The sequence below is a fragment of the Mercenaria mercenaria genome, chromosome 18 (assembly GCF_021730395.1).
Source record: "Mercenaria mercenaria strain notata chromosome 18, MADL_Memer_1, whole genome shotgun sequence".
Lineage (NCBI taxonomy): Eukaryota > Metazoa > Mollusca > Bivalvia > Venerida > Veneridae > Mercenaria > Mercenaria mercenaria.
In genome coordinates, this window is record NC_069378.1 from 63920296 (window position 1) to 63947241 (window position 26946).

The 26946-nt window shown below is 35.5% G+C and overlaps 1 protein-coding gene across 3 annotated transcripts; it reads right to left on the minus strand.

The window, feature by feature from the left end:
* Positions 1-787: 787 nt before the first annotated feature.
* On the minus strand, positions 788-24974 carry LOC128550745 (tyrosine-protein kinase SRK2-like). 3 transcript variants are annotated; one of them, XM_053530454.1, is made up of 13 exons: positions 24921-24974; positions 24396-24455; positions 23017-23076; positions 22339-22386; positions 21887-21998; positions 10837-10941; positions 10568-10638; positions 7888-8043; positions 6393-6569; positions 5699-5955; positions 2189-2345; positions 1847-1984; positions 789-1351 (listed from the first exon to the last, which is right to left on the minus strand). In XM_053530454.1, exons 1-13 carry the CDS (start codon positions 24949-24951, stop codon positions 1107-1109), a joined length of 1617 nt encoding a protein of 538 aa, XP_053386429.1. In that variant the 5' UTR covers positions 24952-24974; the 3' UTR covers positions 789-1106. The 3 variants fall into 3 exon arrangements, with proteins under 3 accessions (XP_053386431.1, XP_053386429.1, XP_053386430.1); XM_053530456.1 differs by lacking the exon at positions 6393-6569 and having other exon boundaries at positions 788-1351; positions 24921-24973; XM_053530455.1 differs by lacking the exon at positions 23017-23076.
* Between the last annotated feature and the right edge of the window lie 1972 nt (positions 24975-26946).

Below are 26946 nucleotides of genomic sequence, written 5' to 3' on the forward strand. Positions count from 1 at the left end.
GAACACTTCAGTCAGAAAGTCTGTCAGTTGTTCTGTCCATCAGTCAGTGAGAAGTATATTTACTAAACACATTGTCGGTAGGACTTTCTCTCGACTAAATGTCAGTTCCCAAATGTGTGAAATCATATTCATGAAACGCCTAATTAAGTCTTTCGTAGCACGTATTTAATACAAAAACTAGACTGATACCTGAAAACATACCGTATAATGACCATTAAATAATAAGGCGAAGAAGTCGTTAAAATTCAGTCATAGATTATATGGCGACGTTCCAGCTTTTCATGGTGGGGGAGGACTCCAGGTCCCTCTCCCAGAATTATATTTCATTACATGTCCCTCCGGGCATCATTACATCACGGATAAGCATCTCGAACCAACATTTATGAGGAAAATTGATTTGATATTAGCGACCTTATACCTCAGTCACACATACAGCGCGGATAGCTACGTCTAGCCACGAATCCGTATCGATCCGTACCTGAGCCGTATACCTCCATACCGTACGGCTCAGGTACGGATCGATACGGATTACTGCGTTTCTATCCGTGGCTAGACGTAGCTATCCGCGCCGTATGTGTGACTGGGTTATTAATCACTAGATCACGAGGCATCTGTAGTTCGTTATTGGAGTTACTATGATAAAATATCATACATTTCTATGTCACTCATATCGGGTATGCTTTCTCATATATTACCCTTTAAAATTTAATAAAAAACTTTGTACCGCAACAATTACTTTTACACCAAATATCTTAAAAGGTGGTCGTAAAAGTTTGGTCAGTCCGCTGACTTAGGTCAACACAGAGAACGCTTAGCATTAGGCTCGGGGTCGTTAGATCGAACCACGGGCGAGGTGTATGTTCTCCGTTAACACTGATAAAATACGCTGTGTCTGAAATCATTCGTTCTTAACCTCTGATTTATATGGAGATGTTCGCACTGACTTGCGAAGCAAAGCTTAGTCCTGGAGCGTAATCCAATAAAAATAATTAGGTTAACAACACAACCAGTTTTATATAACTAAACAAGCAAACACAGTCAATTCTAGTTAGCAATACACTTATATCTGCAATAACTTATTTCACTTTATGGAAATAAATAGCATATTAACTATTGAGTGTATTTGAACAACGATAATAATCAAATTTAAACTCCATTTCTTCCGTATATACATTATAATGTTCGAAAAAGTCTTTAAGAAAAGCAAATGAAGGTCTGCGCTCAGAGATTGCGTCCCAGCATTTGAGCATCACCTCACAGTAATGGTCTGGATACATTATTGGGCACTTCCTTGGTATAGGCATTCGATAACCTTTGATGACACGATGTACCACATCCGAATCGGCCATCCCTGAAAAAGGCAAAATAATGTATGTCAGTATCGGCATTAATGTACATGAGAGTATTTATTTGTTTCAATGTGAAATCGGACACCTATGTACAACCAACGGCCTTCCTCAAGCCAGCTGGATGGCTTCCTCACGCGAAATTATTCTTTACCTTAAGCGAAATTTCGAATCCACAGCGGTGAAGGACAAGTGATTCGAAGCAAGCTACTATACAGAAGTCCCAAAATACGCGATGAAACATTTCAGAAAACTCGCATTATAAATTTATGTAATTTCCGGTAGTTTTCTGTTGATGCAAAAAGTGTATAAGCAATACATTATTAACATTCCAACCGAAGCTAATGCACGCTTAAATGGTTTTAGATACTAAGACATTTATTTGAATCATTCTACCGGTCACACCTTTCGAAATTGATATTTATAAAAGCATTATCGGCCCTGTATATACTTTTCTTCCCTTCACTCGTGTTTACCAAAAATACTGCTATAATAGAAACCTTGATATGGTGCCATTCCAAACGTAATGATTTCATATAACACTACTCCATATGACCATGCATCAGCCTTGACGCTGTACTTCTTCTGAAAAACGGCTTCCGGTGCTGTCCATTTCAATGGGATAAGACTTTCTGTAACTGAAACATATATTATATTTGTTTTCCTCTGTATACTTCAAATCACATTGTCTTGATTACATTGCTGTACGGTTATGAATTTATCAATGCTTAATGATACCCTTATGGCTTTTAAACATTTGAGTTTTTATAATTTTTGACTGGTCGCATCGCTGATAGTACTGATACTCCGAAAGTGGTTACATCTCAAGAAGACAATCTCACCAGAAGAACTGGCGTATGTGTCGTCGTCATCCAATATTTTAGCTAGTTCAAATCCTGATACTTTTATCTTGTTGTCAACGCCAACGAGAACATTGCATGCTCTCAAATTCCTGTGTACAATTTTCTTTTCTGATAAGTAGTCCATTGCATCAGCTATCTGAAAATAACATAATCAGTAATATGTGTCAGTAGCCATCAATACTAATGCATAACATGTCATTACAAGAAATCATGCATTCATAGCTCATCCAGGCATAATAGATCAGTCGTAAGGAACGTAAATATTCAGACAGGAAATACGAATTTCTCGTGATGATCAGTTCAATGGCATTTCTGCTTCGTGTATTCAAATTTAATCAAAGACTCAAATTCAAAGAATGCTTAACAGCCAGTTGTATTTAACACATTTCTTTCAACTTTCTAAATATCTAATATTTCCGCTTGTATTAACTATTGATTGCGAAAGATACTTAGTTGATGTTTTACGTATAGCATTTAAAGCCACTAGTCCACACATCGTGGTGTCAGCTTTTCGAAAATCAAACTTTTGCTGTATTCAACTATATGCTGCAAGTTCTGTTGAAATTTGTTGTTTTCCTAATGAATTTAAGATAAAAATATTTGTCTACAATTTCTGATAAGGGTTTCCCTATTTATAAAAAAAAGATCAGCAAACATCACGTGATTATCAGTAGAGCGAACACATATAGGTATCGCACACTATTATGACGCTATGAAATAATCAAAGCACTAAAGTACTGATTGGGCAATTTTCTTGTCGGTTTCAGGACGGGTTCCAACCCCGGACTATTAATGATTATGGTCTAGTCATGTTACTTCCCTAATACGATTGTTAGAAAAACAGACAGTCCCGTAACAGTATACCTCCTTTTCTTGAAGAGTATTCAATTCCTACCATAAAACCTACTTTAACTAATATCTTTAGGAGGGCGTAGGTTCATGCCTCACTAGGACCAAACTTTTATTCATTATATATTTTTCTTTCAACTATTAAGATAAACTAATTTTTCAAGATTTATTTTATTATTGATTTATTGTACAAAAATGGACAGTTTTCATTTGATTAGCCATTTCTTGCTGTTTAAAGTGAATTTAACCTCTGACACAGAAGTGTGAAGATTTAGACATCTTTGAAAATACTTACATTTGCTAAGTAACATGTGGTAAAAGTTCTTTATTTTGCATTTATTCTGTAGTGTACATATTGTGGAATAAATGTAGGAAGGTTTTACTTCTGCCAAATGGTTAGTTTTGAATGCAAAGAGCAAGGCCATAATTTTTCTGTGTTGGAGCTTAATTTTCTTTCACATGAGGTTCCCCAGAAAAAAATATTATCGACAGTTTAGATGCGACAGTTTTATTTTGTGTTTTTATAATTGTTACACAATACTGTGTTGCTATAATGTATTCTCTGTGATCGTTTTGCGCAGTAGTTATCACTTCAAAATTCGTCTCTGTTTGAGCTGGAGGAAATAACATAAATTATACAAAATTAAGATAAAACGACACGGTAAAAGTTGTTTAAACAATGCAACACATTGCGAAACAATGTTAACTTCAAGACTGTATCAAGTATAATATGATCCAAAAAATCAGTTTAAAACGGGTGTTTAAACAAAAAAATTGCTCACATCTACATCCCCCCGCCCCTCTTTGAAGCAAATTGGAGACAAAGCATTTTTTACAATTTTACTTTCAGCATGTTTCCAAAACAAACGAACTTGTTTAGTATAAAAGTTGCCAAAACAAAACTGCCGTTAAATCAAATAATATTATAGTTTCTATTGTAAATATAAACATTACTTCTGTAACAAAATATAACATGTACGCGGTTTCGGTATACAAATCGTAGAATGTTGGGTTTTTTTCTTCTCGCGTTACTGTGGCAATTTCACGCAGCGCTTACCTCCCCTAGAACCTATTGCAACTGATCTGGAAGAATTTATTTTTAAAACTTCATTCCTAGTAAAAGTAATAATTTTATTTCATTAAACATGTAATTAATAATGCGCAGTATAATTTATACCGACATTTCTTATGAATGAAACTGTGCTCGGAACCAGTGTTTGTTTGGTGAGCTATATATAGACCGAGGTCACAAGCTATAACTAAGAGGTAAACATTATCCGAGTGTTTTGATAAAATTTCAATTTTATTAATTTGCCTTACAAAAGACGCAAAAGTTGCATTCATATGGATATTTCATTCATAGTGGCGGAATTAATTTATTCATTATGTAATGTTTTATAATGTTAATGCCCGTTATTTAGGTAGTGCTTTTCAGTATGATAGCGGGTCTTACCTAAATCGGTAGACGAGTATATAAATTGACCAATCAAACTACAGCCCATAAAATGAACGAACGTGTTTGTAAACATAAACGGATCTAAACGGGGGAAGAAGCATTTTATAGGAACATTTCGATGGCAAAATACAATACACATCCGTAGCCCTGACCAGCCTATAAACCGGGCCAGTCTATTTTATAAGTACAACAACACGGTTGACCCATTTAAACGAGCTGTGCTGTTAGTTTTCGTAAACATCATGTTTGTAAACATTAAAGATTGCGTTTAGTAATCTTAATTTAGGGTTCCATATTTTAGTGTGTCTGGTAAAAGAAAAACGTGAGCTCAAGCTAAAACGAACCATAATCAAAAAGTAGGTAGGTTATTTCGTAGATAGATAAGTTTTACTTTGAAAACGTGTAAACATGTATGACTTAGTCATCGAACTGTACATGCACGCGTTTGGTTTGCTGCCAACGTGATGATATCGTCTAAAAATACTGCTGCGTCTCGTTCTAAATTTATCAATGTAAAATAATAATAATAATAATAATGATTCTAAAACGATCCGATTCATTTTCTTATTAAACAAAGAAGGCTGAAAACAGTGAATTATTATACAACAATTCACTGTTCTGACGTCACAATCATTACGTCATGGCGTCAAACGGCAGAGCGGCGCGCTGGACAAGAAACTGATTGAAATCGGGCAAATATTTAATGAATGCCGTCAAGGATGTACTTTAAAGTCGCAGGTAACGTGTTAGAATCGAAATAATATATCTCATTTAGTGATTTGCTCTTGAATAAAATCATTGTTTGGAGTTCAGATGCGTATTATTATATCACTCGGGCTGCGCCCTCGTGATATAATTCCTTCGCATCTGAACTCCAAACAATGATTTATTCAGCGACAAATCACTAAATGAGATATATTATTTCTTAAATATAAAAGTTCATGAGAAACACTGCAAAATTCGACTGTTCCTGTATTTCTGGAAACTATAAACTATTCATGTTAAATATGAAACGGTAGCGGCATTTTGAAAATTGCAATACACAATGTGTGGGTTAGTCGATTTAATTTAAACAAAAATGTGCTTTCATGAACTGTCTTTAAACATACAGACACAATGAGGTTTTTTTTTTCGCACGTACCTTACATGTTACGTGTTTTTGACAGACAAAATGTATGTAATACCTGACTAGCAAAATACAGGAGGCTGTCGAAGTTCAAACCCGTCCCCATGTCTTGACGCAAATAAGTAAGCAAATCCCCTTTTGTCAGTGTGTCAGTAATTATCCAAAATGGCGGCGACTGTGTACACAGAGCTATCAACCGAACCAGTTTATCATGTCGCAAGTCTTTTAAAACAAGAGCCTCAGTCAGGAAATCCTTTACTGGAGTTTTTTCATCATCCAGTGTTTTAACACCAACAAACTCATTACCAAATGTACCTGTCAGATTCAGACCGTAAAGAAACTCTTGCAAAATCAGCATTCTAGGATTACAACATTCATGTTTCACAAGATGAGAAAGTAATAATTATCATTGAATAAACTACAATTACTAAATCAATCTAAATGACTTCATGTGACGGAATACAGAATACATGCTCTTTTCATTTGGCCTTTTTCAGTCGCATGTATCTTAAACCAAATACTAGCAGCGCTGAGTATTTCCTCAGTTTATGTAACAAAACAGTTTATATAAAAAATCCATGACTTAAAAATGGTTAATATGCAGTCTATATACATCCACGTGAAAGGTAATTAAATGCTTCAAACTTTGACAAAAACATGATATAAATTAGTTTTTGAGAAATTGAAATTTTGAGGGGAAACCTTCAGCAGTTGTTCCCTTTCTGTAGGAACGTACAGTTGTTAAAACTTACCTAGGCAATGTTCTCCAAAAAAGGGGTTTGAAACATCCTTGTTAACTTTCGTGATTAATTCTACTGATTCCTTTGTTACTTCATACAACCTGGGCCCAATTAACCATGAAATCGGTAGCGCTGGTGGGTTTACCAAACAAGGATTTTCCAATTTACAACATAAGCCATTAGAGACACCTAAACACAATATAATCTTATCAACAATTACTTAATAATTTATATACGTTCTTGTTGTTTTTTCCATTGATGAAACTGCGTATAGCTGTTGCACTCATATTTCATTCCAATATGCTTGTCTCGGTTAAAACACAGTTACGCTAGAATAACGTCACTTTAACGTGCGGTGACGTCATGTTTTGTTGCGTCCAAAAAAGAGCGATAATATATCTTATCTACTGTTTTACTAGATTAAGAGCATATTAGAAACGAAACAATTAATAGCAAAACCGTGTTTTAATTAAGAAATGATAAGTTCCCAGATGTGGTTTATCGTAGATTAACCCGTGTTTTGAGTTCTTATGCGTAAGAATATACCACGAAGGCCGGCTTCGTGATTATTATTTCGCAAAAGAACGAAAAACTCGGGTTATTTCACGATAAATCACACTTGGGAACTTGTTATTTCGATTCTAACACGACATACTAGTATCAACAGTGTTAGAAAAAATAGTATCTACTACGCATCTGGATCGGATGACGTCATTGCACGCGCGTGGGTTATTGCAGAATAACCCTAGATAGATTTTGCTGTACATGTATGTAGATTATGTGCTAGTCGTGTTAGAATACTATTTATACGCTCGGGCGATAATACGCCGTACGATTAATTTCACTCGGACTGCGCACTCGTAAAATTATTACGTCTTGCGTATCCGTCGTACAAAAATGGTGTATACTGATAGTGTTATAGTACATGGTCTATAAAACACTCTTTTGCTTTAGATTATTTCTTAGATAAAATGTTTGACCCCAGGAGCAGAAAAAATCTTGAGAACACACAATGCTCGGCTGTCCGTGGTTGTCGACACGCATAACATACATCCATTTTAAGTTGCCTCAAGAAAACGTTCCTGGAATACGTTCGGCTGAGAATGTTTCGTTTGAGGGATGGATTACTAGTCATCGAACTGTACATGCGCAGCAATTGACCAATTATAAGAATTCGAAAGAAACAAAAAGAACACAGAGTCATAGATATACATATATATTCCTGTTCAATAGTTCCTATCTGGGTATGAAATACAGGGGGGAGTTTCAAATAAATGAGAAGCTTTAGCCCAAATTAAATTTAAAAAAGCATATTTGTTTCATACCAAACTGCGATATACATAATAAGTACATTGTAGGTTTTGTACGAGCACCCAAATCGTGTTTCATTACTTGAAATTTAGTGTAAGCAACTCAACTACACAGGAATGGCAAAAAGTTACAATTACATTATCACATGCGTAAGTATTGATATTGATAATTATAATTTGTAATAACTTGCACTTACAACTGTAATGACGGATAAGGTCAGGCAGAGTATCAAAATATCGCCTTGCACTTATGTAGTACCCCTTGTTTTCCGAATATCTTATTTTATAATGTTTCACTGGTTCACTGTTTGTTTCCTTCTCTATTTTGACAGATAATATGAACAATGCATCGTCTAAAATGAAACAACAAGGTTATGTCAAAGAATATTGTGACAGCATGTTTTATGCCGATGAGGAAATAGTGTTATTTATACAAATAGGCATACAATCTATAACTGTCCATTAAACAGCCCATGTACCTGTATAAGTAAATCCATTTGTAGCATATGGTCCGCCTTACTTATGATGCATCATATTTTCTATTTTGGTACAAAACAAAAAAAAATTTGAAGACCCCTCCGTGCATTATTTCATCACGAGCGGGCACCATGGTAGAATCACCGACCTGCCGTAAGCCAGCTGGATGGCTTCCTCACATGAAGAATTCAACGCCCCAAGTGAAGCTCGAACCCACATCGATGATGGGAAGTTTGGAGGAGAGTTGTATATAGGAATCACTATGCGTTCTGTCTGTTCAGCCTGTTTGTATGTGTGTCCTCATAAATTTGGTCGTGCAATTACTTGAATACTATTACACCTACCTCTCTCCAACTTTACACATAAACATCGGCATTTTGTTAGTTAATGCCCGTTATTTACTTTTCCTTTTCTCTTTATTGCGACACGTGAAGGTAAAACAGGGTATATTGTTCGTGTCCGTGCCATACATTAAGGGATTCTGAAATAACTTGGCACAAATGGTCACCATCATGAGAAGGTGTGTCCGAACAAGACTATACTTTCTAGAATTGCAACCCATTGAAACCGATATATCATCGCAAAGTACCCTGTGGCTGGACATACAGCCATCATATTTACTACCTGCCGTGATTTGACCGTTATTTCTCGTACATTTATACTTACCAAATGACATACAGCTTTCTATTTAAATGTTTCTTTAAAATATTCTAAATCTGCCGATGATATTAAAAAAAGGACGAGGTACAGCTCACGCCATTATTTACCCAACGAAAGTTGATTGAGCCAGGCTCAGCAATGAAAACAACTAAATCCGAAAAGGACAGATACCCGGCGTGTGCAAGCGTTATCACTGTAAAATGAAAAGTCTTTCAAACATGAGAAATAACGGTGAAATCACGACAGGTAGTAAACACGACGGCTGTATATCCAACCGCAGGGTACTTCTGTGTGCAATAGTTAATAAATAGGCAGAGGCTACGATTACGGTACTGCAATTCTAGCTTCCGATTCTATGATTACGGAAGTTCCGTACTGCCAGACAACCCTATGAGGATGGATCATTTTGTTTGCAGACGGGTGTCGACCTATAGTCTCCTTCTGTCTTCAGGTAACATCTCTTCGCGTGACTTCCAGATAATATTCCATAGGGAATTTCTGGCAAGACATAATAGGAACCCTGTGTATACTTTCAGTTTATCATTCTGTGTTTTATTATAGTATATGCTTGTAAAACTAACACGGAATACTTACATGTAAACGATTCTGAAGCATTCAATTGATTATATGATAAGGTATGATAGTGAGTCACAGACCCTCCCCACTCCCAATGGATTAGTACTTCGACATTAAATGACATAATATACATAACGACTGATCAATAGAGACTTTTTGGTATCCATTTTTTATTTTATTTTTGCCCTTAAAGGACATAAATCGCCTACTGTAGTCGCAAAATGGAATACGGTGTCAGTCACAAATTCGAGTCGAAAATATCATGGATTATTGGATTGCAAATCAATATAACGTGTTATTCAGCATTTTTTAAACATAACTTGTCTGTTTCATCTATTGTATCACCATATACACATATTTATGCCAGACCTATCGTTAAACTTAAATACACATTCCGTGTAAAGTAAAATAATTCATTTTAAGACGATTTCTTACCTTCGGCCTGTCTTTTTTTTTTTTTTTTTAATCTGTCGCAACAGGAAGATAGAGAGTACAGTCGTTTATAGGGTGTGTCAATAACTACCTTATTTACTACCTAATCAGTATCCAGGTTAGAAAAAGGCAAGTACTAGTATTACGATAGTTTTCTACCCTATAGCATTTTCGATTGAAATAACATGAACACCAATTCATTTTTCGCCTGACTAACTGCTTAATCAGTATCCAGTTTAGAAATGAGACAAATACTAGTATTATGATAGTTTTCTACCCTATAGCATTTTCGGTTGAAATAATATGAAAACCAATTCATTTTTCCTATGCTCGTACAGCCAATTAGATTTTTCAGTCATTTGCAAAGCAAAGTGTAATCTCGCTTTGTGGATTTGATATTACTTTGAGAGTTTACTTTGATGTACTTGCAAAAAGAACAATAAAACTTGAATAAGAAAATTAAGATGTGGTAACTGTGGCAACACAATCATTAACGAATTAAATTACAGTTTTTTAAGGTAAATGTTGTACAAATGTATAATACCTTTTTGATACATAAGACATTTGTTCGAATTGATATTTTTCAACGTTGCTCTACTTATGTCTGCCGATTGTCGTAATAAAAGAATATCTGTTGGTACCAAACATTTCTGAAAACGCCATTTACGAAAATTAACGTTTTTCTAAGTAAATTTAAGCCAACATGAGTGATGGAAACGAAGTAAATATTACCTTTCGCTCTCCTAATAAGATAGCTACCAGTTGAGGTGGAGGGATCATGAAGTAGTTTTTCATCTTTGTCTCTGTAACATATTTTTCAATAACCCACAAAACTTGAAGATACTTGTAAATGAATTAGTTATCTAAGGTGTCTAAAAGCTAATAGAGACCAATAAAAACTCATATTTTACCAGTTCTGTTCTAGAAATTCTTTATTTATACATGTATGAAAAGGAATTATGCATTATGATCTATTGGGAAAAAATAATAAAGTTTTCTACTCATGAATTTGTAAAGGGCCGTCATCTTTCGCCACATAACTTCTTGGAATATATCCTTTCTTCCCTGAAGTCTGGTGGAGGGCATTAAACCAAAACGAAGCTTGGCTGTAAAAGTTATATTCTTGCATGAAATCATCTATGTGATTTTAAGAACACAACAATGTAGGAACTAGTTGTAAATTAAATTGCAAACAAATTCTGTTGTGTGTAAAGCGATAGAGCCCTTAATCTTAACACGTGGGAACATTCATTGAATATGTTAGCACACTGATTCACTGAATAGGGATCAAAATATTAGGATGCACTGTGCTTACAGTTTGTGGATACTTTTAAAAAGGTTTGATAGATCTGATTATCCTTATCTTATTAATTACAACACCTTAGATTTCTTGGAGAAAACGACCAGGTTAATTAGATGTTTTAAGGTACAACCCTTTGTAATGGATCAAACTCTAAACAAGCATAGTCAAGGATATATTAAATCCTGCATGTCTTGTTTCATGTTTCGTCCAATAAGCATTTTTTTCAGTAATGTTTCTTTCGTTTCGTTCAACGACACGTTAATTTGTTTCTAAAATCTCATCTAGTATGCAGCTGTTCATTCTTAAGCTTTTATGTTTCATTGCCTCTATCTCTTTGCTAGGTGACGATGTTTGTGACTGCCTTATAGTAACAAGAGGACCATGATGGTCCTGAATCGCTCACCTGTCCCAACATGACCCAGTTTTGAACTGAGTAAGACGTCGTTTTTTTTCCTATTATTTGACATAGTGACCTAGTTTTTGAGCTCATGTGACCCAGTTTTGAACCTGATCTAGATATCATAAAGATGAACATTCAGACCAAATTTCATACAGATCCCATGAAAAATATGGCCTCTAGAGGGGTCACAAGGTTTTTCTATTATTTGACCTACTGACCTAGTTTTTGAAGGCACATGACCCAGTTTCGAACTTGATCTAGACATCATCAAGGTGAACATTCTGACCAATTTTCATGAAGATCTTGTGAAAAATATGGCCTCTAGAGAGGTCACAAGGTTTTTCTATTTTTAGACCTACTGACCTAGTTTTTAACCACAGTTGACCCAGTTTCGAACTTGGCCTAGATATCATCAAGATGAACATTCAGACCAACCTTCATACAGATCCCATGAAAAATATGGCCTCTAGAGAGGTCACAAGGTTGTTTTATTATTTGACCTACTGACCTAGTTATTGATGGCACGTGACCCAGTTTCGAACCTGACCTAGACATCATCAAGATGAACATTCTGACTAATTTTCATGAAGATCCATTCAAAAGTATGACCTCTAGAGAGGTCACAAGGTTTTTCTATTTTTAGACCTATTGACCTAGTTTTTGACCGCAGCTGACCCAGTTTCGAACTTGACCTAGATATCATCAAGATGAACATTCAGACCAACTTTCATACAGATCCCATGAAAAGTATGGCCACTAGAGAGGTCACAAGGTTTTTCTATTATTTAACCTACTGACCTGGTTTTTGACGGCACGTGACCCAGTTTCAAAGTTGACCTAGATATCATCAAGATGAACATTCAGACCAAATTTCATACAGATCCCATGAAAAATATGGCCTCTAGAGAGGTCACAAGGTTTTTCTATTATTTGACCTACTGACCTAGTTTTTGAAGGCACGTAACATAGTTTCGAACTTGACCTACATATCATCAAGGTAAACATTCTGACCAATTTTCATGAAGATCTTATGAAAAATATGGCCTCTAGAGAGGTCACAAGGTTTTTCTATTTTTAGACCTACTGACCTAGTTTTTGACCACACGTGACCCAGTTTCGAACTTGACCTAGACATCATCAAGATAAACATTCTGACCAACTTTCATAAAGATCCCATGAAAAATGTGACCTCTAGAGAGGTCACAAGCAAAAGTTTACGCACGGACGCACGGACGTACCTACGAGAGCTACAATAAGGGCTGCACCCCACAGTCAGTATTACGGGGTGCAAATTTCAACCCATAATGTCAAACCAGTACAAAACAGAAGTGCGGGTAGCACCTCAGAGTTCACCCCGCAAAAACTTGGACAAACTAAAACTTATGGGTTGCACCCTATATGTAAAACTAAAGTCTGAAACAGAATAAACGGATGCTACCTTTACAACTTTCATGTGCAGACTAATTGGCTACAGTCTGCCTATCTAAAAAAATCATTCCAGAAAGCTTATTGTTACTCAATAGGCAAACCTTATTATAAATGGCAAAATTCATTTCATTATTAAACTATGACAGTTAAAGAGTTGTTTTAAGGCAGTTCTGTACGTTTGATAAACCGAAGTGATGACGTAACGTAATTTATCCGGAAAACGTAGAATAAAACTTGGATTCGGCGTACAGAAATGAAAATCATTGTATGAATTAATCGCAGCTTGTGAGTAAATTTGTTAGAATGACACTGTTGCTATATTTCTGAAGTCTCAGTTAAATCAAAACGTATGACACATAAATAATTCAAAATAACGTCTTAAAATTATCTCGAAATGTCCGGTTCAATTTAATCATGGTCAAATATCTTGAAAATAAGCTCACAGACCTATACATTTTATTTCATCAAATTATAGGTCATGTCTTTATTTACAACTACGAGAAGTTTCATCGAATTTTACATTACAGACAAATATCTATTCGTGAAAATGTTACGAAAATAATGATTTTTCCATAAACTCACATTATAAAATATTGTGCGAGGTCCGCATTTTTCAAATCGGTGTAGCAAAAAATCAAGAACACGACTCTATTTTTTTATTTCCTGCATTTTCTAGGTAAATTCTTAAGGTTTAATCAAATTCTACATTGTAAAAAAGGTTTGATCCAAACGTGCAGAACTACCTTAATTAAAGTTTCTTTGCTTTAACTATCTGTTATAAACAAATTTCTCAAGTGGCAGGCAATATTAGCGAGTAATAAACTGTTACAATTCCGTAGTCACTTTTAAAACCAAAACAGAAAAAACTCTGGACAACATCAAACATTTATTATTTTTTTGTTGTATTTAAAGTTGCACCAACACAATTATAGGTCATATGGCGACTTTGGACAACACCGAAAAGGCTCATTACCGCATGATCTGTAAACAAATATTCTACTTTCATGTCAGTATTAAAACTGAAAAGGGCTTAGTATGTACTCACACTGCTCTTGTACTAGTGATGAGCATTTTCTTTTAATATTACCACTTTTTACTACTATTCTGCAAACAATAAACAATTGACATGGACATACTAATGTGCTGCATCAAACCAACATGTCATGGACATGTTATGGGCTACAGCCCATAAAACATTTGGCAAGGCCATTCTAAACGGCTGCATCGAACTTGAAGAAATGAAACGTCTCAGACAGTGTAATGGGCTGCAACTCATAACACAACTGGCATTAGGACGACAGCTGTAAGCTATGACTGCTTTCTGTCCGATTCCTGAACTGTTGTATTGCAAATATTTCATGCTTTTCAGAATAAAAAATAGTTTAAACTAACTGGCATGAACACACTAATGAGTTGCATCAAACTGAAATGTCTGTGTTATGGGTTGCAGCCCATTAGTATGTCAATGCAGACTGTTTTAACGGTTGCAGCCCGTAACATTTCAATTCTTAAAGTTTGATACAGCTCACAAGTATGTTTTGTTTTGTTTTGGATTTAACGCAGTTTTTCAACAGTATTTCAGTCAAGTAACGGCAGGCAGTTAACCTAACCAGTGTTCCTGGATTCTGTACCAGTACAAACCTGTTCTCCGCAAGTAACTGCCAACTTCTCCACATCAATAAGAGGTGGATGACTAATCCATGCCAATTATTTTTTTACAGGTTACAGCCAATTACACTCTCAGAAACATTTCATTTCTAGAAGTCTGATGCAGCCAACAAGGATGTCCATGTCAACCCTTTTTGGGGTTGCAACCCATAACATTGTCCATGACATTTCATTCCATAAAGTTTGGTGCAGCCCATTAGGATGTCTATGTCAACTCTTTTGTGGGTTGCAACCCAAAATTGGCAGTGACATTTCATTCCATAAAGTTTGATGCAGCTCATTAGGATCTTCATGCCAGTTGTTTTACAGACTCAATCAAACTGAGTCTGCAATTTTCACTGTTTGCCTTGTTCTCGGTGCTTCCGAGGGATCTACTTTCCAGATTTTATTTACAGGTTGCAGCCCATTACACTCTCAGAGACATTTCATTTCTAAAAGTCTGATGCAGCCCATAAGGGTGTCAATGTCAACTGTTTTATTGGTTGCAGCCCATATCATTGTCATGACATTTAATTTTATAAAGTTTGATGTAGCTCATGAGGATGTCCATGCCAGTTGTTTTACGGGTTGAGCCCATTATACTCTCATTACACAGAGACATTTCATAAATTGCTTAAAGTTTGATACAGCTCATAAAACTAAAATGCAAACATTTTTAGTGCTGCGGTCTCAGTGACCTAGACACTTTACCTACTGACCCCAAAAACTATAGGTTCATCTACGGGCCATAGGCAGTTGACCACTGCAGGTTCAAGCGTTCTCTTGTAATTAAGTGGGAATGGTTTTCAGTGTTGAGGTCACTGTGACCTGGATCTTTGACCTACTGACCCCCAAAACAATAAGGGTTACCTACTGACCAAAGGTAGTCATCCTATTAAGTTTGACCACAGCATGTCTAAGTAATCTCTTGTTATTGAGCGGAAACCAAATGGCCTACTGACCGACATGAGCAAAACATTGTTCAAGGGGCAAAACAGATTAGTTACTACTACCGGTAATGAAGTTCAAGCGGTTCTGGAGTAAATGTTAAAAGAAGGTATTGTTGGCAGATGCCGACACAAAGCAGATCACTAAAATGGAGCTTGAACTATAACTTGGGTTTGTCAACATTATGAATACCAAACAATCTGAAAAAAAAACAACATTTATATTTATTAATCAAATTTTCAAACCAAATTGAAAAAAAATCACAATCGTCTACAAAAAAGATGACAAAATCTATATAGACAAAAGCTGCAAATTTCTGTTTTTGAAAACGAATTATTGTCATTCTCAGTAAAAGTGAAGTCAAATCCAAAATCTTTATTCACCATTTATTTCTCCCAAAAAATCATCCTGTTCATTCATTACAGCCAATCCCTGAGGGTTTTTTTTTCAGAAATATTAGTATCACTTCCATCCACGTTACAACTGTTATATCACTTACAATATTTTCCTCAGGCACATCATTGCCACTTTCATCCATGTTATTATTGTTGTCCCTTATTATCACTATAATATTTTCCTCAGGCCTGTCACTGTCACTTTCATCCATGTTACACTCGTTGTCACTTAAAATGGTTTCTTCAGGCCCATCATTGTCACTTTCATCCATGTTATCATTGTTGTCACTTGCAGTGGTTTCTATAGGCACATCATTGTCCCTTTCATCCACCTTACAATCATTGTCACTTCAAATGTTTTCTTAAGGTACATCACTGTCACTTCCATCCATGCTACCATTGTTGACATTTCCAATGGTTTCATCAGGCACACCTTTAATGGACCTGAAAATATTTAATAAATGCACATAGAGTTTGGGCATTTGTTGTTTTCAATAGACATACTGTTGCATGGTGGCCGAGTGTAACAGCCGCAGCCCATAACTCAGTCCCTTGCTGTTTGTCCAAGTCAATTCGCAACGAGTTGCAGCCCACTAGTTAGTACATCATATATAAAGTCTTTATTTCGGGAATAAGGTTACTTCCGCGTCCAAGTCAGTTGATAATGGGCTGCAACCCACAACTTTGTCCCAGTTGTTGTTTGTCCAAGTCAATTCACTACGAGTTGCAGCCCACAAGTAGGTACATTATATATTTTGTCTTTATTTAGGGAATAAGGTTACTTCCTTGTCCAAGTCAGTTGATTATGGGCTGCAGCCCACAACTTTGTCTAACCTGTTGTTTGTCCAAGTCAATTCACTAAGAGTTGCAGCCCACAAGCTGGTACATAATATATTTTGTCTTAATTTAGGGAATAAAGTTACAAAATGTACTTCCTTGTCCGTGTTAGTTGATTATGGGCTGCAGCCCACAACTTTGTCCCAGTTGTTGTTTGTCCAAGTCAATTAACTATGGGTTGCAACCCATAAGTCTGTATATACTCCATGTATTTTATGTCTTTAATATGAGAATTAGGCTATTTCTTGTTCTTAATTGGTTGATTATGGCCTTGGGAATTTTAGTTTGGCAATTGGGAAAAATGGACACTATTTTCGATTGGGAACGGGTCCGTTTACTGGTAACCGGACATATAAGGAAAACAATCCTTGATTAGCGATTCATGTGAAGAAGTCGTTAGGTTTTTTTTCAAAATATATTTTTAGCTCTGGTGACCAGCGTAAAATTCGACAAAAAAAAAACTCGAGAGAAGACCTTGCCAGGGTGCTACAGACCTGGCAAGTTTGGTTAAGATCCATCTAGCGGTTCATGAGAAGTTGTTTACAAGTTTTTCTATTTTTAGCTGGAGATACAGCAAAAAGTGGTTAAATTACAGACTTCATTCTAACCTGGGAATCCAGTCTGACAATTTCTAACTTTTTTTCTATCTACAGCCTGGGGAAACCTGTTTTCCGACTGCAGTGCCACCTATATTACACCCGAAATATGCGGATGTTTGATAAAGAACGATAACTTCTAAAAGCGATAATCCATGGCTAAAAATAGAAACAAATTTCTCACAAAAAAGACAGATCGGAATCTTGTAATTCCGACGGTTTCCGAACATTTCCGGGTCATAGACAAATAACTTTGTACCTCCCATAGCTTTTCCAGCAAGTTGTAACAAATATTAAATATGTCAGAATAAACTTAAATGTGCATCATAGCTATCAAGATGTTATATCAATTAATGCAGCCTAGTGATCTACAAAAGTTTTCGTTTCGAACAAGCGCAACTATAATCACATGTTAATTAGGCTATTTATAGAAAATCGATAATCAGTAGTGGCATAGAAACTCCTTCAGATTTCCCCAGGCGTTGATAATATCAGAAACTCGATGAATGCCAATTAACATTAATAAGCGCAAATTAAGTGGGATCTTTAATACATAGATATTAGGTATGATTTCTTCTGACACTACACACAGACAAAGCACGAATATTATCAACGGCTTCCCAGGCTAACTTTATTCATGTGGTTTAAACAGTATCAAAAATTCAATGCGCCCTGTAGGAATTATGAGTACTGTACCATCAAATATCCATCGCAAAGGGTTGTATTTTTGACTTTCACAGTGCTAGTGCTGGAGAAAAAATACTTGTAGCTAAGCTTTTAGCCTAATGAGGAAAGTTGTAGCCAATTTTAGGGACGTTAGCTAAAAGAATGTTAGTCAAAACTGGTCCGAGGTCTACATGTATGAGAGTTTGATCAGCATGTTTGAACAGAATAACAGAGAGGTACATACAGTGAAACACCGCTCGCTCGAGCATCGATGACTCGAGCACCCGGGCTCGCTCGAGCAATTCATGTGGTTCCGGCCGATTTCCTTCTACTTTATATGTGATATTACCAAGGCTGGGTCGAGCATCGATAACTCGATCGCTCGAGCATGACACCTGGTCCCTGTGTATTAATTTACTCTTTGTTGTGTCTGGCTAACTCGAGCAGAGGTGTCAAAATTTTTCACACCTTCGGCGGTCAGAATGTATCGGTTAATTAAATATTTTCGCACACCGTGAGAATTGTGGAGTCTATTCCCAGACTATCTTAAATGTTTGTTTTTCGGTATATTTGATATTATGATGAGATTAATTATTGATAAAAGCTTAAAGAAAAGTTTTATTGATCAAATATCGATCAATTACTGATATCTTAAAGCATCATTCCTGCGGGATCGAGATCTTAGTCATTTAATCAGCGGTTGTTTGCATGCAAATGAAGGAAATAATATAGCCGTTTCATAAAATTGAGACGATAATTATGATATGCACTTGTTGATGAATAAAATTAAAAAAAAAAAATCTTAGTTGTTTCTTCGCATGTGCTATTTACAAATTACATATTGAAACGTCTATCAATAGATAATGTTTGTAATACGTTTGTTTTCGAAAATGTCACAAGTATGTTATTATAACGCATCACCGTTTACTCAGCAAACGGTCCCGATGACCGTAAACAAACTTTAGTTTTCTTCGTATGTTGGTCAATGTTTGGGTCGCTCGAAACCATGGATAACTCGAGCATTTTGCTCATCCCCTTGCGACCTCGAGCGAGCGGTGTTTTACTGTACATATTAAGTATACCCTACCAATCAGTTTGTAAATGAATTCACTCTTGGGAAAAGCCCTGAAACAACCTAGTGTTAGCATATTGGCAGTTTATAAATACCTCAGTTGTACTTTGACCAACAATGGCTGCTTTTTATATATAAAATATACACGTATTACAATTTCAAAATGGTTTATAAATACAAATTTATTGTAAAAATCTCCCATATTGACTTAGTTTGTTAAAAAAAGACAAAAGATATAGACGAATACAGTTAATGTACTCATCTCAAAACGCTTTACTATAACTTGAAAAAAAAAACACCTCTTCTAATGAGTTTGCCCGGCATATTTCACATACACTCCAAAACTGAAATTTTCTAATTTGTTTTAAACTTGGTAATTCTGTTTTAAGAGCCACTGCTTTACCATTTCTTTGCTATATCAGTACTCTTTCTTGAAAACAGAAGGGGATTCAAGATGAGAGGGGTTCTAGTTTAGAGGTTTTTAGTGTATTGTAAAGAATACTTACTCCTACCATGCAGAGCTACTTTCTGGCTGCCTTTTGGACATGGTGTCAGTCTGAAAATATAATAAAATGTTATAAACTTTAAGTTACTTTTCGGGATAAATGCCAGGCATTCACACCAATTCCACTTCAAAAGGTGCTGGGCCTGTTTAAATTTTGGACAGGTCAGACGGTCTGGCAATTTTCAGCAGCCTGGATTCTAACTTCACTTTATTTGCTATTGAGCACTTGTTGGTGACACCGGCATGGACATGCTAATGGGCTGCATCAAAAATGTCACGAACAACATTGTAATGGACTGCAACCAGTGATGTAACTGGCATGGACATACTTACAGGCTGCATCAAAATGAAATGTCTGTGTTATGGGTTGCAACCCATAAAACAATTGGCATGGACGTACCAATGGGCTGCATCAAACTTTAAGAAATGAAATGTCTCGGACAGTTCAATGGGCTGCAATCCGTAAAGCAATTGGCATGGACATACTAATGAGTTGTATCAAATTTAAAGAAATGAAATCTCATGGACAGTGTTCCGGGCTGCAACCCGTAAACCAATTGGCATGGACATACTAATGAGGTGTATCAAATTTTAAGAAATGAAATCTCATGGACAGTGTTCCGGGCTGCAACCCGTAAAACAATTGGCATGGACTGTTTTCAGAAGGTCTAAAAGAGGGCTACAAAACAAATTATTAATTTTATGTCGAAAGCCCGATCGGGCTATGTTACCAGTCTAACACAAATACAGGGATGAATACGAATATTTATTCATGAATACAAATTCTACACTAAGGTCACTGAACATTATGTGGCTTTTGCCAACAATTAGACTTACTCATTTGGTTTATCTGGATGTCAAATTTTATGATCTGATATTTTGTAGTAGTCACCCATCCCTCTAAGCCTTACTTGTATCTGTATTTTACTGTTAAGAAAACGAAGACATTAAAAAATTAAAAAGTCATAATATTCTAGCCAAACTTACTTGCTATTATAAATTAGACATTAATATTCATGTAGATATTATTTGGACTAGCAGATGGGAACTCTTCTGCCAGTTAAGGATTACTTGTATTTGTTGTTGGCCCTGCAAAATTTTGATTGAGTAATTTGACATTTTTAACTCTGTTCACTTATTTCTTTGCACAGAGCTTTCTCTTTTGATCAAGAATTCTACTTAATTTGTGAGTGTATTCACATGTTCAAATTCAGGATTGAATTCTGATAAAAATTTGGTAAACAGCTGCAAAGTCTGTTTTCATGTCAGAGATTGCCTCCAATTCAAGTACAAAACCAACAAGAACTATTTTAACGTTGGGAAAATTGAGTGAATAAATGTTTTCTAAGATGAAGCTTTCAGCTTTGCAAAAAGGCCCAAAGGATGCCATTTTCTGTAGAAATCATGGAATATAAAAACAAATAATGGCAATTGAATAGCAGGGACAATATTTTAAAGAAATATTACTTAAGTTCTTTCAAAAACGTAAAAAAAAGTCTAACTTTTAGATTTATTTATTGTGACCCAGTTATTACGTTTTATTATCTTGGTTAAATTTACTGCATTCTAACTTGACAATGGTACGACCATTTTGGGTACGAAACACTCGCTAATTTTCCTTGCATTTTCGAATTAAGCAGTTGTTTTGATGCATGAAATTCCGTTCCCCATAAAAATTATATTCAGCGAATATATGACTTTCTGTATTTCCAAATGAATGATTGTTTTACAAAACTTACTGTTGTGAAAACGCTGTCTAGATCCGCTTCAGGACTACCAATATGGCGACGGCGTGGCCAGGTCACTTGACTGCGCATGCGCTTAACTCCGTTTTTTGCCGAACAATAACGAATGCTACCGAATGACGTCATTCCATTGGGTGGCCGCTATTAATAGATTGCAATCATCTTAAACACGAATTGTGTCCGTAACTGTCCAAAGAGGGACAGATATGTCCATTTTCTTCTGGGGTGCAACTCAGAAAATTAAAGAAACAACCCACAATGTACATTTGCACCCGTTTAAGATGATGTCATTATGGGATGCACCCCATAATACAAAATCACCCCACAATGAACCTTATTCTATACCGCTCACCCCACAATGTAGCTCTCGTAAGAGCGGACGGACGGACGCACGGACGACGGACGACGGACGCTGCGCGATCACAAAAGCTCACACTGTCACTTTGTGACATGTGAGCTAAAAATAGAGGGAACCTACATAATAAGCATGATAAGTTTCATCTACATACTCTAGTAAGTTCTTGTCAACATCTAACTTGTCTCCTTGTCGGAAGCTGATTTCATTCTCAAACATAGCTTCAAAGTCAAACAGAGCCTTCATCGTGACAACTTCCGATACACCTGAAAAAAGAATCGTACACTTTTTAAGGCTGTACCATATCTGCATATCGGCATAAAAAGAACAGAAATATGCATCTTTATTGGGGTTTTATTTGTATAACATTCAAAACTGGCCATTTTAGCCATTTTAATATGATAACGGTATACTTATAATATTTACACATATTTTTTTCACACAGATCAGTCAACATATTTCAAACATTGTGTTGCATAATGTTAATGACACTGTTGTCAGGCAGAACTTAAAATGACTGATATGGTGTGCCTTTGCAGGGAGTTAAAATGTATTTCAAATTTTTTGGTGAATAGAATAAGACGAGAACATTGTTTAAATTTTGACCTTTTGCTGGTACACACTCTTCCTGATCAGTTTCAAACTTTGGCTCATCTGTCAAAACAAACAAACTCAGATATTAGAGAATAGAAACAAACGGCGAAGACAGGGTGTGAATACATCTCCGGATGTCTCAAAATGGCTTTTTGTACTTTTCCGGATGTCTCAAAATGGCTTTTTGTACTTTTAGCATGTGTATTTGTTGAGTTCTGTTCAACCCGGGGCTAGAGATCGTGGACGGTAGCATGCATTTCCACTGCCGTCCATGAACAGGCTCAATCAAACCGAGCCTGCATCATTTTCGTATTTGTCGTGTTGAGCGACCGTTGAAGTTTCCACTTTTTCTATTTTACCCACATCTAACTTGTTGACAGGTGCATTTGTGTGTTCCAGTATAAACAATTTCCATGCAAAAAGGAACCATAAGAAAGCTATGGTATCTTTTTGCACAAGCATTAATGTATATGGAACCTTTTTGCAGAAAATAATTATTTTCAAATGGTACAAACTTACATTAAATTGTATATATTTAACCTTCAAGCATTAAATAGCTGATTTTTACTAATGAAAGATGACATCAGATAGTATTGAAATATGTCAAAATGTCATTTTTGAACAACATGTGAACTGGTCCCTTTTTGCTTTAAGGTGACAAAATATTATGTGAATAACACACAAACTAACCTGTCAGAGGAGAACCGTTTACATTGTCCGGTTTGGGCCTCTCACCTGCATCTGAAGATTCTGGAAGTTAACCACAGAATCACTCTCAATCTCAAAGACACACCGCAGGTCAAAAGATAAGGATTGCAGGCGAAACGTTTTATACAGTTTTAATTGATGACCCTGCTACAAGAACTGATTACCTATTGTGTATATATACATATTTTTATAAGAAACAATATTGTGTTCCTATCACTGAGTTATATATAAACAATTTCGAATACGTTATCATTAAGTCAGTAGATCATAAAAAGAGATATGTTAATATTCCCGTCAGAGCGACTGCTTATATTCACCAATAAAGGCTTAACTATTTTAAAGGAACCAGCGTGAGAGCCATCTGGTTGAGTAATGGCGGACATGTTTTTGAACAACAATTTTTCACTTGGCATGGCCGCAGAGGTCTAACTTAAAGCTGGTTTATTTTCAAATTTCATTGTGGATGTATTTTTGACATATTGGTAGGAAAAAATGGGAGAGAAGATTGTATTGGTGAAGTGAACTCAGTTTTATCATGAATAGTACTTTCAAGTCACAGCAGTGTGAATCTGATGTGAGTTTACAGTAAGCAAATGTGACGAGAGAAATCCCTCTTAGAGGATATATGACACCTACTTTTCTCTTCACTTTATATCAGTTTTATCATATCTCTTTAAAAGGGTTTGTTCTCTGAAATGGTTCTAGCTAATTTTGGCTAACTTTGGCAGCTCTTTAAAAAAGTTAGTTTTATATAAAATATATAGGGAATACTATTTACAGGTTTGTGACCTAACAGAAGGGAACATATCATTTTTATTCTAACCACGCACGCATTCGCACAAGCTGTTAAACAACATTTTAGCATGCAGTTCATAGGCCGTTACATGGAAAGCACCGTATCACGAAATTTTGAGGCTAATTTATAACGTTATTTAACAACTTGCAACCTAATAGTGACCTGAATTATGAAATAAAAATGTTACTTGATCTTGTGTTGTGTCTGTAGTCACACCTTAATGACGTCATATTGCATGATGTCACTGAGCTATTTTGAAGAGACCTGAATGTGTTTATGACTTTACATATCAACAGATACAATGTTTTTAGCCCATTGCTTACTATATTTGTTAAAATCTTATTTACTACCGTTTAGCACTGAAATAGTTCGTGTATATACAAGATATGATGGGATTGAAGTACACTCGTGTCGGAATGCGAATGCGCAATAAATTCATCAAATTCGTCCTTCAACGTCCTGCATTCTTCATTATTACAGAAATAAGTATCTTAAAGAATGTTCCATTGTACTTTAAAGGGTTTACACGTTATAGATTTTGTAAGAAATCCATACACAGACGTACCTTCACTGGACGAATACTCTTCATGACCCATTTCAAATATCTCCTCTTCGTCATGTTTTTCTACATATAACAAAGAAGAAACGTTTGTCTAATCAGTCGAAATATGACTACTAAGATCTACAAATGTTAATATTAAGTGATTTGTTTTCCTTGACATATGTTCCGAGGAGCTGCGTTATACAATTCGGTGTCTTGTTTGTGAATTGTTCAAGTTTCCGTCTACGGATCGCATGTGTAAGATGATTTAGATTTCAGCTCTTGAAATCTTGTGAAAAGTCATCCAGCTTGCTTCTGTACTGGATGTTCCTTGAGGCCAGCCCCTAACTTTAAAAGCCAAAGTGCCGTCATATGTTCTTGGTTGTATGATTTATATGCATTGCGAAAGGCTTTATCTAATTATTACAAGCAAACATCAATTAGCTAACTAGAAATTTCTTCATGGTTAGTGTATCTGATCTATATAAATACTCTGTTTTAATGGTATGAATATTGTTTTATATAATCTATCATGCGTATATTACGTACCTTTATCAGGTACGTACTCTTCATTGCCCATTTCAATTATTTCGTCTACATTTGGGTTGTCTAAAATAAAAAAAGGTTCGAGTAAAAAGAACCGGCACTACGTAGCAAAAAAAGTAGGATCGGCAGTTAAACATCACTCTGATATCTTTTCGGTCCATTACATTTGTAATGACAGGTTTGGTGCGAGTAAGTTCTGCTTTCTTAAATTCTAATAGCCGCCGGTTTCTTTTTGCCACGCCGGTATTTGGCAAATTCAGCCCATATTTATACGCGCTTTACAAAAATGAAAATTGCCTTAAATTGTTACATTAACCCACCTATTTTAAAGTTAGTATGTTTTGATATGATATCATTACTAGTTTTTTGTTAATCAGTACGAGAAAATTACATTTGCCATGGCAAAAGCGGTTTTGCCATGGCAAATCGGTCTTTTGCCATGGCAAAATGTCTTGCCATGGCAAAATTATTTTGCCATGGCAAGAAAATTCATGATTTTGCCATGGCAAAATTGCCATGGCAATTTTTTTTTATTTTTCTTAAAAAGTGATTTTAACTATTTCCAAACGAATGTATTGGTAGAAATATGTTGTTTCATATCGATAACTCAGTTTTTTTTTATTTTGCCATGGCAAAAACTGGCCATGGCAATTTTGCCATGGCAAGATTCTGCCATGGCAATTTTGCCATGGCAAGTTTCTGCCAAGGCAATTTTGCCATGGCAAGTTTCTGCCATGGCAACTTTGCCATGGCAAGATTCTGCCATGGCAAAATTTTACCATGGTAAGTTTGCCATGGCAATAAAAATTTTTTCAAATATTTTAAAGGAAGTTTGATAATTTTAGTGATTATGAAATACAATACTGACAGAAACAGAGAAGATTTTAGATTTCTTGGCACATTTAAATCAGCAAGAACAGAATCTTGCTACATAGATTGTTTCACCATTACTGGGGTAATGCTGATTGATTTTCAGCATGTATTTTTTTACTTCCTTGTTTTAATGAATGAGAATGTATGAAATTTTTTTGTAATATTACATAACAGTGACCGTGTGCCATATATTTTCTATTTAGAACAATACAAATATTACTAAATTACAGAACATATCTATTCATCAAATAAGTAAGTTTCTTTCGTTTATGAAAATAATATTAGTTATTATCATAGTATCCTGGTCTTTGATGTTATATATGACTCGAAAATTTTTTAGCAGGCTTGGATAATCTAAGCCTCGCAAAAATAGAAAAATAAATATTCCAACAAAAATGTTTAGCGCTTTAAAGATTTTTTTTATATTCTTCATCTGCATTCAGGTACATTTGTCAAATAACGTAAAGAGTAAGCATGTTTAAATAAAATATTTCTATTTTCATACTGACTGTATCTGACAACATCTGTATTTAATTAAAAATATTCGGGAATTTGGCTGTTAACATAGACGCAGTGCTTCCGCTGTAATAAATTACATGATCACCCCTAGTCCACTAATAAAAAGGAGTTAATAAGCGATAAACATGCAAACAGATATTGATTGGAAATAAAGTTCTCTGTTTTCTACGGCTGTCTCAGGCGCTCCGAAAACAATTTACTTAAAATGTTGCATTATATGTTATAAAAATATAGTTATTTTTTTTTATTAACATGATACGTCAGCAGTGTAATTTTCAAATAAAAAGACCGATAAAACGTTTCCGTATACAGTACAAACTATTTTCAATATTTTAGTAATGTTAACTTAAAGTAAATAGCTTGTATTGCGTATATATTTTTTTGAAAAGTAGTACTACAAATATTTTACAACGGAAAATATTTTGTCCAAACGATTCTCAGGCGAAAATAGAAGACAACTAAATAAGCATTTATAGTCAAAGTGTTATCTATGACGAATTTAAAGTATCTTTACAAATCCTCGCGCGATATAGTGTAAACTTAATGAATTTCCGAGTCGAATGTTAAAATATTATACAAAGGTACCTACATTCAATCAAACAAGAAGCTGCGTTTAAGTGGCAGGGGCCAGTTTCGC